The sequence below is a fragment of the Python bivittatus genome, unplaced genomic scaffold (assembly GCF_059951505.1).
Source record: "Python bivittatus isolate LINGU-HERP-01145 unplaced genomic scaffold, Pbiv_v1 ctg000470_np1212, whole genome shotgun sequence".
Taxonomy (NCBI): domain Eukaryota; kingdom Metazoa; phylum Chordata; class Lepidosauria; order Squamata; family Pythonidae; genus Python; species Python bivittatus.
Genome location: NW_028277065.1, coordinates 1,018,969 through 1,030,033, shown reverse-complemented (window position 1 = coordinate 1,030,033; position 11,065 = coordinate 1,018,969). Strand labels below are relative to the sequence as shown.

Here is an 11,065-nt window from a genome sequence, read left to right as displayed (position 1 = left end):
CAAAAGTTTAAGTCACTGACATGTTACACCTAAACACCTACTGGAGGAATGGTTTTCCCAATTTTGCTTTTCCCCTTATTTGAAACCCTAAAATTCTTACAGTTCTATTTATGAAGTTATTATTGATTTTTTTTTTTTTTGACAAACAACCCAAAGCTGATTATACCTTTCCCATGTTAAAGATGAAAAGAGTCCAGAAATGACTCTCATAATGGAAGAGAAAGAGATGGGTGGCAGTTCTAATACTGTAACATTGACACTGCAATACCCTGGGATTCAAATCCAAATTATGTCAACCAAAAGATTGGAAGGATCTGCCTTGATAAAAAAGAATAGTCTGTTTGTTTGTTTGTTTTTAATTCCCAATGAAATTCTAAACTTTTACCTTTAGATCCCAGTTATGGAGAAATTTGAAAGAATTGTTAAAAAAAAATAATTAAAGACTAAATGAAATACCACTGCCATAGACTACAACTTATTGCCTTAAGGGATGTGTTGTATTAAATATACCTAAGAGGCATCATAGACAACTTTAAACTAAAACAAGACAATTGATGGGTGAGGAGGTAGTGCTGTTAGTCAGAAGCCTGTACAGTATGTGAATTTGAAAGCTGGGATTTAATGCAATTTTACTCAAAGTTGATTAGTTTCTCTTCACATCTTCCCAAAGTGAACTTAACAGAAAATATTGAATGGCTTTCCTTTATCTTTAGGGATATCATGATTTAAAAATGGACAATGACACATCTGTTTTTCTTCTCTTGGAATTCTCAAAGATCTGGGAGCTACGGATTATGTATGCAGCTTTACTACTGATACTGTATTTAATGACAGTAACAGGGAACCTTCTCATCATTATTGCAGTTGTCGTTGACCACCACCTGCACACCCCCATGTACTTCTTCCTGATGAATTTAGCCATGCAAGATATTGGTTCTATTTCAGTCATTATCCCCAGAGCTGTTTTTAATCCTTTTATGAATATGAGATTAATTTCATATTCTGAGTGTATTGCTCAGGTTTTCTCATCTATCTTCTTTCTGAGCTATTGTATTTCCTTCCTTACTATCATGGCCTATGATCGGTATGTTGCCATTTGCAATCCTTTACAATATGAAATGATAATGAACAGAAGGGCCTGCTCCATAATGGTTGGCAGTGTGTGGATCGCCAGTTTTCTCAATGCTGCATTACACACTATTGCAACATTTACTCCTCCTCTTTGTTCTAACATTATCAGTCAGTTCTATTGTGAAATTCCACATCTACTTAAGATTGTCTGCTCTGGTTTATATGTAAGTGAAATTGGAATTGTAGTGTTTACTTCTATATTAGTAATTGGTTGTTTTTTCTTCATTGTTTTCACTTACGTTCAAATTTTCTCTGCTGTTCTAAGAATCCCTTCTGTTCAAGGAAGAAAAAAGGCCTTCTCCACTTGCCTACCCCACCTCATTGTCATCACCATATTTCTGTTTTCTGGTTGCTTTGCCTACCTAAGGACCATACCTGACAGTCCTTCACACCTCGACTTCATAATTACAATAATGTATTCCATTATTCCACCCATTTTAAATCCATTGATCTATGGCATAAGAAACAAGCACATTAAAATAGTTCTTACAAGACTTCTTGGTTTGAAGTAATTCCTTTTTAAAGAAATATGAGTGGTATAAATATCTATGTATTTCAATGCAAAATTAAAAGAGCAGTAAGAGAGCTTAGATAAATTGTGCTATAACACATGTGTTCCCTTCATTTTGCATATTTTTTTCATTTAGAATACTACGCTTATCTATGTCAATATATTTATGGACCCAAAAATTGTCTGTTATGTGACTTTTCAGCCTTAGAGATAATCCTCAAGACACCAATATGTAGTTAAGTAACATAATAAGTTAAATAAAAGATAGTAAAATGTGTTTGAATGAGACTGATTTTTTTTTTATCCAAAACCAGCAGATAAAAATGTTGTATCAAAGCTGGTTTGTGATATGCTTCTTAGAATATTTATTCTTACTATTGTTCAAAAAAGACATATATTTGTATTTGGTGTATCATTATAATTTTGGGAAATCCATGTGACATGTTAACCACCAACAACTTACAGGTATGTATAGATTAGAAGACATGGACCCTCTCTGAAGACATTAAGAAAATCTTCCTAGTGCATTTATTATGTATTTTAAAGGTTTCGTTCTCTTATTTTGATTGAGTGATCTCCAAAGTATTTTTTTTTTAATCAATAGCAAATCATCTTCAGGAACTGTCCTTCTTGTAGGTGCCTTTATTCTATTGGATGATAAGGAAGATCTGAATACAACACATTCTGTTCTGCCATCCTAAATGAACTGGTCGCTCTGCCTTCTGGTGTCTCTGGATGAGGCAATGTTGCTTGGCACAGATGTCTTTCTTCCATAAACTTTTGGTTCATCACACAAAACAGATCTCCCTTTTCTTAATCCTCCCTCCCTCCCTCCCTCCCTCCCTCCCTCCCTCCCTTCCTTCCTTCCTTCCTTCCTTCCTTCCTTCCTTCCTTCCTTCCTTCCTTCCTTCCTTCCTTCCTTCCTTCCTTCCTTCCTTCCTTCCTTCCTTCCTTCCTTCCTTCCTTCCTTCCTTCCTTCCTTCCTTCCTTCCTTCCTTCCTTCCTTCCCATTTATATGCCACTGCTTTCCAAATGTTCCCTGAAAAATTAATTTTACAAATAGATAGTTCGTCTTCAGAATCACTACAATCTAGTGATGAAATATGGGGAAGATTTGGGGCTACTGTACATTGTAAACAGTTGAGAGGCATATTGGGCCACAGGATGTGCATTTCTAAAAACAGTAGAGTATCTAGACAAATATAATTTAATTTTATGGTTTTCAAATTTGGTAACTATATTGTGGTTTTGGTTTGCATTTCTCCTCTTTCTCTGCTCTAAGGATTCTACTTCTCAGAAAGGAAATCTTCAAGGGCTGAAGGCCACAATATTCATCTCTACCTGGATTTACAGAGAGAGTCTTCAATCTGCAAATTGTGTTAAGCCTAGTTTAGACTTGACTTTACATGAATTTGGGTGTACCTGGCTAATTTTTATTAATATTTACTTATTTTGTAATATTATATAGAGTGCAAACTAATCAAAATGTACTCTGGGCAGAGTAAAAGTATCTTGCTGATTCGGGTTTTTTTTGTTTGAGTGTGTGTGTGTGTGTGTGTGTGTGTGTGTGTTTAAAATACCTGTAAAATAGGGGTTAACCATACTGTCAAAGGGAATGTTCCATAAAATGGAGGCCATGACTGAGAAGTCTTGCTTCCTGGCCTACACCCTGAGCCTTACAAGGAGGGAGTCGTAACAGGCCATCTCTAGATGAAAGGACAAGGTGGGCCCATTAGCTATGCATTGCTAGAGGTACCCTAGTGCTGCACAAAGGGTTTTTAACAGTTATAGCCATTTGTACTGGGTTCAAAAGCCTACTGGCAACAATGAGGAGACTTCAGAATAGGTGTTCCTCTAATTTGATGTGGAGATCATCCATCAGGAATCTAGCTGCCACCTTTTGTATGGCAAAATATTGATGCCTGGGATCACATCTCTATCACAAGTCATCTTCAACTGCCCTGAATGTCTACAACACAGTGCTAAGAAGCCTTTACACCCGCCCCTTATCTTTTTCAGGAAACCAACACTGTTAGTTTGACCAAGCAGCTGGCAAAGGAAATGGTCCCTCAGGCCAGTATATCTATCCATATTGAAGAGGCAGAAGTTTTGTTAACATCATTATTAGCCTACTAACAAAAGCATTTCACTTTATTGGGGTTTCATTCTTCTTCTCATGCAGAGTTATGTTTCATGGAATGATGTAATGGTGCATTGAAAAACAAAACTTCCAAGATTTGTAGTCAATCCAAATTTTGGTAAAATCAAATGTTGGTAGAAATTTGGCAATGAGGATACATTAAATCATCGTGGGTGAGAGACTGTTGGATGGAAAAGATTAAATTATTTGCTAACAACTTTATATGTCCATGTATACAAAAAGAACTTAATGTTGATAAATGATACTTCAAACAGGATGCTAGTGGAGGCCCAACTCCGGGTCCTATGAACTATTTAATGCAGCCAAGGATTTGTACTCATCTAATAGACTACTTTTTTTTAAGAACACTCAACATCTTGCATCATGTCATAACAGAATGAAAGAAACAAAATGCTTTAAAAACTGTTCTCCATCTGATATACTTACAGATTTCAGAAACAAATTGAGCGTTCAAATTTATTAAATTTATTTATTTATGATATAAATAAATTTATTTATTTATAAAATAAACTGAAATTTTTTAAAAAATACTGTCTTTAACATAGACAACCTTGAGAGACAAACTGAGTCAGAAGCAACTGCAGTCAGGGGTGACAAAAGTCCAGATATGATTAAGGCTGTTCTCCTTTTGTGTATGTATCACACAATCATCTTCACTTTTTGCCTCCTGTGGATACTCCTGGTTAGATTTCTGGTGTTAATATGATCCAACTTTGTAGTGTCCTTCAAAACAATAATAATAGATTTTCAATTGCCTTCTTATCAAATTTTATTGATATGTCTACTTTCTGGGTGTGCATGTGGGTGATTTCTTTATGTATTGTACACTAGGGACAGTTTTTCTCAAACCTGGCAACTTTAAGATAGGTGGACTTCAACTCCCAGAATTCCCCAGCCAGCATTTTTGAGAAATACTGCTATAGAAATTGTGCAAAGGGGGCAATCTATGGTACTGTTAATAAAACAAGCAACTAAATTAACAAGTGTTTGACTTCCCTAATGGGCAACTCTGAAGCACTTTGCCTCTCCCTCACCCCACCCCACCCCCCAAAAATCTAGTTCTCACAGCCACTTTATCCTTGAAACAAAGGGAATCATAGAAATTATCTTGTGCTACAGTTATGACAATCTGAAGGCCATTATACTCCTTACTCTTTGGATTAAAGCCAATTTCAACAAAACTCCAAGGTCCTTCTCACACACATTTTTGTTGCAAAGATCCCATAGAGAAAAACTGTTTCTTTAAAACTTTTAAAAATGAGGTGAATTCTCTTGTGACCTAATTAAAACAATTTGAAGGCCCATAGAGTAACTGTTATTTAGATTAAAACCAATGTAAAGAAAGTTCCAACCCCATTCTCACCCATATAATTTGATTCAGTGCTGCTAAACTCAGAAGGTATAGTTATAAGCATCCCATAGATAAAACCTGTTCTTTCTCTCTGGCACTGTCAGGTCAGAGAAAATGTTTTTCAGAGTGTTCCAATCCATCTTGAATAATGGTGCATGGAAAAAGAGTCTGATTTTTTAGTTCTTTCTACAGACTGCAAAGCCTGAATAGCACTATGGAAAATCAATCAAGAGATGGTGAATTCCTTCTGCATGGATTCCCTCATACTGAGGAGCTACGGATAGCCCACATCCTTATTTTCCTACTAATTTATTTGATGGCTCTCATTGAAAATCTCATCATCATCACTGTCATTGTTTGTAGCCATCAGCTGCATTCACCTATGTATTTTTTTCTAGCCAACCTTTCCTTCCAAGATCTTGGGTCCATCTCTGTCACAGTTCCTAAGTCAATGTTGAATTCTTTGATGAACACTGAAACTATTTCTTACTCTGGATGTCTCTCCCAAGTTTTCTTCTTTGTTTTCTTTGTGATGTCTCATCTCTTCCTCCTTGTTGTCATGGCATATGATCGTTATGTAGCCATCTGCAATCCATTACATTATGAGATGGTAATGAACAAAAAAGTCTGCATCCAAATGGTTACCAATGCATGGATGGGTGGCCTTTTCTACTCAACACTATATACTGGAAATTTATTCACAGTGGAGTTCTGTTCCAGAATCATCAATCAGTTCTTCTGTGAAATTCCTCAATTACTCAAGATCTCCTGCTCTGATTCATATCTCATAGAAGTCTGGGCTCTCATCTTTGGCTCTTGTTTAGGGTTCATACAGTTTGCGCTAATTGCTTTTTCTTATGTTAAGATCTTCAGAGCAGTTTTGAGAATCCCATCCACCCAAGGGAAGCAAAAGGCCTTCTCCACTTGCCTACCCCATCTCATAGTCATTTGTCTGTTTACGGTAAGTGGCACCCTTGCCTATTTCAGTCCAACCTCTGCCTCTCCCTCACCATTAGATCCTTTTATATCGATATTTTATTGTGTAGTGCCACCACTCATGAACCCACTGATCTATAGCATGAGGAATAAGGAACTCAAAATGGCACTTAGAAAGCTAATTCTCAATATTTGTCCTAATTCCTTATGCAAAAATCATTCTCAGTTTCAGCTATTTTAGTAAATGGTTGTCAAATCATGTTCTTGTCTAAAACATTTCTTTTAATCAAAAATGTATAAATACCATGCCAATGAGTAAATTCATCATATGTTTCCATTCCTGTTCTATGCATGTTCTATCAAAATAAAAATTATTTTCACCGGGAATAATTCCTCAGTAAATCTGCCCAGAACTGCAACATGAATCTCTTCCATTACAAGTACTGTATGCTTTGATATAGATTGATTAATGCTGCAGCATGGAATGCAATAATTTTATGGATAATGAGATTATTAATATGTTTTATGCTTAAAAATATGCAAGTATTATTTTTTTCTGTTTACTTATTTTTTAATGCTTTGGGGAAAATACATATCATTTTTGATTATGATATATAAATGTAACACCAGGAATGGTATCAAATAGTTGGATTGTTTTGCTTTCCCCCCTGCCCCCCCCCCATAAACCTGCACCCATATTAACTAAGTGGCAATGAATTGCCATGATGTTTCATTTATTGTGGAGATATTTCAGAGGACTTAGGCTGCCAAGCACATTTCTTATGGCAGAACCTGGAATATAGCCATGGGACAAAAATGTGGGGGGGGGGGGGATGCCTGGGAATATCAGGCGCAGAATATTGTAATTTATTTATTTGAGCCCGAAGTTTTGGAAGTGTAGAGTTGAAATGTTTGAACTATATGTATTTAAGCAGTGGTCTCTGAATCCCTATTTAATGTACCCAGGACCCTCTTCAGTTTCAGATTTTAGGCAAGTAGTAAATCAAAATCATTTGTAAGTACATTATGACTCAATGAACCTTCAGTTCTACTGGAAAGAACTACACAGCATTATTTATAAATAAATAAGCACAAAACATGAATTGAAACCTTAATTCTTTCTACTAGGGGTCTTTCCAGAACAAGTAAAAACCAAAATGACAAATTATTAAGATATATGCTGATAGTCACAAAGACTTATTTGGCCCAACACTTTGCTGATAATATCAGACTGGGAAACCAAACTTGGGAAATAGGCAACAATGGCAAAATTAGCAGTATAAATCCAGAGCAGAAGTATGACCACATTTAAGTAAGAATGGCTTCCATACATGTTACATGTCACAAAATAAGGTAAACTCAGATATTTAAAGTACAGTTTTTAAGGGGGAAATATTTAATGTAATGATAGTAACCAAAAGCAACTTTATAAATATTTTGATGTAATCCCTAATTAGGTATAATGGAGGGAATTTAGAATTTAATACTATTTATACTGATTTTTAACTATTTGTTATTAATTTTTTCTCCTCCTCTTCCTCTTCCTCCTCCTCCTCCTCCTCCTCCTGAAGATCATGTGCATTTATTTTAAGAATAATGATTTAATAGTAATACATTTCTCAGCCACTGTATATATTTACTTTCTTGTGTTGTGTTTTTAATCCATTTGAATTGATTTTATAATTTTTGGCCTCCCAGAGTCACTTATTTGAAATGGGCAGCCATATAAATCAAATAAATAAATAAACAAACAAACAAACAAACAAACAAAGAGAAAGAAAGAAAGAAAGAAAGAAAGAAAGAAAGAAAGAAAGAAAGAAAGAAAGAAAGAAAGAAAGAAATGTGGTGACATTAATATTTATAGATTAGTGTTTTGTAGTGATTTCCAATTGTTTCTGAAGATGATATGAGGTTAGTTTTATAATTCAACTAATTATTACAGTTGTAAATTCTCTGATAATTTATTTACTGCCATTTTGCTTTCCATCTGCTATGTCCTGTAAGATGATTTGGGCTGAGAGAGAGTGACTGGCCCAAAGTCATCCAGCCATTCTTCATGTCTAAGGGGAGGGCTAAAAGTCATTCATCCAGCACCTTCACCACTTCACCAAACTGCTTCTTTGCATACTGTATCTCCACCTTTGTTGTACACTGCCCAGAATCTTTGTATTAAAAAACTTGTAAAATGTATAAAGAAAGGGGAGCATTGAGGTTGAAATGGATGCTTCTGCAGCTGTAGCATGATCCTGAAGAACAACACCTTTGGTTTAAAGGGTTGCCAACCAGTGCTAGGTGCACACTCATGCATACTTTGAAATACCTTTCAAAGCTGAAGTGTTGCTGAGCTCTGCTTACCACCCCTGGTCATGTACTGTTTCATGGTGGTCAATATAACTAATCTTGAAGAAAAAGGCAAGCAAACAACTTCCCTACCCTGAAGCTATACCACTGTTCTACAGTCACAATATTTTCATCTCATCCCAAGATGGCAAAAACAGTATCTATGCTCTAATTAAAAGTAAAAGAAAAAAAGTTGTATTTTACTCCTATCTCACAGTACAGAAGCAGCAGATTATGTTCAAGGAAGGATGATAAAATGTTACCTTTAGCTTTATACTAAAACACAATAAAATGTAGACAACAGTTCTCTCCACTACTGGAAACTCAAAAAAAATCCAAAACTGTTCTTTACTGTTTTCATGCATGTTCTCTAATGTGCAAGAGAACCAAAAAGAAAATAATTTCTTTGCAAGTAGTTTTTTTTTTCTGCTAAGCCTGCAGTGACAATTCTCTGTTTCCAATGGAGATAGACTTTATACTGTATGTTGGAAAACAAAAATTAAAAAAAGAAAGAAAGATAAATTCTGACAATATGTAGAGATGATGGAGAATAAATGAAAATAAATATGTATAAATAAATATAGTAACTCATTCATTTGTTTTAGTAGGAAACACTGGGGGTTTTTTCACTCCCAACTTTCCCCAATAAATATTAATCATAGACTTTCCCACACTCTTCTTAACTGAATATAAAGTCTGAAGAGTAATGCACAGAAACAGATGTTACTGAGTGCCAATATCTGGTAGTGTAGCATCAGCCAGATATAAATTTCAGTGCTCAGAGAAAAAGGACATGTTATACCAAGCTCTATGTCATCACTGTGCTAACAAACCTCAGTACAACTGAATTTACAGTTAGTTGTAACATACACACTGAGATGTATGTGTTAAATGACATTTAACCTTTTTACTGCTCTGTTTCTATGAATATACCAATTTACAAAAAAAAAGAACCCCAAATTATTTTATTAATACGCACACACACAAAAAAGGTAATATTAACCCAAGAAGAAGGCAAATTAGAGGAATACATTCAGAACATAAAATATGTCTTATATTCATTAGTAAATTGATAATTTTTGGATACAGAATCAGTGGATCAGGCTCATGCTCTTTAAAAAACCCACTCTAATGGAAAGAAAGAAAAAGTTCCAGTAGAGTTTAGTTCAGCATTGTGAACTCTGGCCATCCATATAAAATAATTTGGTTACAAACGTTCCCATTCATTAGTCATTCATCCCCAGCATAAGGAGGGACCTTTCTAGCGAAGGGACATTCTGTCACTCCGCCATTCCAGATATACTACTACTGCAGTAGTGGACAGAATGCAGAACATAGATATTGTACATGAAACATTTCTAATCTGACATGGGCATGGCTCTTTATACACTGCAATCTTTGTCAAAGTCAAATGTCATTTAACATGTACAAAATTGGATGGGTGCACTGTGAATGTGTATAATTCTCCCAGTAATTTAGAGGTATCTGTTGATGGCCTGGGTGGCGGGAGGGGAGGGAGGACATAAACAGCATTATGATGGCATGATGGAAGCTTCACTGTTTTTGTTTTTGCATCGTGACATCATGCATTCCTACATGAACTCACGTCACTATGGAATCACACTGCTTTAATCGTTTTCATGAAAGCTTTGGATCCTGTGGATGGGTTTGCTCCATTTTATTGCATATCCTGCTGCATTTGCTATGTCCATAACAGGACAGCAAATGATGCACTGGACATCTAAAGATAATTTCGAAAACTACAGTCTTCCAATCTTCATTTTTCCTTCTTACAAAAATCAGTGAGTTGATAGAAATTTAGTGTTGAAGTTACTTGAAATTATAATTCTGTAAGTGTCTGTGGATGGGCAGAAGGCAGTTTAAATGATTACTTGTCCAAATATACAGTAAGGAGTTGATCTGCCAAATAATAATTCAGAAAGGATGTTCGTGGACAGCAGCCAAGGATTGGGACTCATCCAGTGGATTATGGGATTTTTCCCCCCCAAAGCAATCAAAATCCTGCCTCACATCATTTGATGAGGAAAGAAAAAACAAATCTTAAAAAAGGGTTTTCCATATGACATGATAGTCATTTCATAACTAAATAGATCATCCAAAGTACTAAGAAAAAAATACTTGATTATCTTTTGAATAGTGGCTTTAAAACCCAATAAACCTCCAGACGCAAAGAGAGCTTGACTGAAGGGGATCTGCAGGAGCAGGGCAAAAAACCAAGATGCCAGCTGTTACCATGTAATCAAAGGCCCACCTTCTTTTGTGTGTGTTGCAAACACCGTCTGGAATTTTTGGGCCCCCTGCAAATGCCTTGGTTGAAGTTCTGATGATCACGTATCTCATGTCAGGTTCGGTCAGCACGGGGCTTCAGGGAAGCTCGCAGACAGACCACGCGGAATCCACCGGCGGTAGCTAGCGAGGGAAAGAGGAACTGAAAGTGCTGCTAATTAACGGGCCACCTGCGCCCAGCCAAACAGGAAAACCGCAGCGGAAGCTTTTAACTATAAACTTATAACAGCGCGAGCCAGCAATGAACGGGGCCGCAGGCAGAGAAACAAGATCGCAACGCAGCACAGAACCCGCGGGCTTGCACGTAACGGGGAGGAACCAACCCAGC

The 11,065-nt window shown here is 36.2% G+C and overlaps 2 protein-coding genes across 2 annotated transcripts; both read left to right on the top strand.

Annotated features, from left to right (window-relative positions):
- Positions 1–731: 731 nt before the first annotated feature.
- On the top strand, positions 732–1,643 carry LOC148215538 (olfactory receptor 14I1-like). Its single transcript, XM_088143051.1, has one exon. It carries the CDS (start codon positions 732–734, stop codon positions 1,641–1,643), a length of 912 nt encoding a protein of 303 aa, XP_087999177.1.
- Positions 1,644–5,368: 3,725 nt separating this feature from the next.
- Positions 5,369–6,331, top strand: LOC148215537 (olfactory receptor 14A16-like). The gene has a single exon (XM_088142934.1). It carries the CDS (start codon positions 5,369–5,371, stop codon positions 6,329–6,331), a length of 963 nt encoding a protein of 320 aa, XP_087999060.1.
- Positions 6,332–11,065: the final 4,734 nt, after the last annotated feature.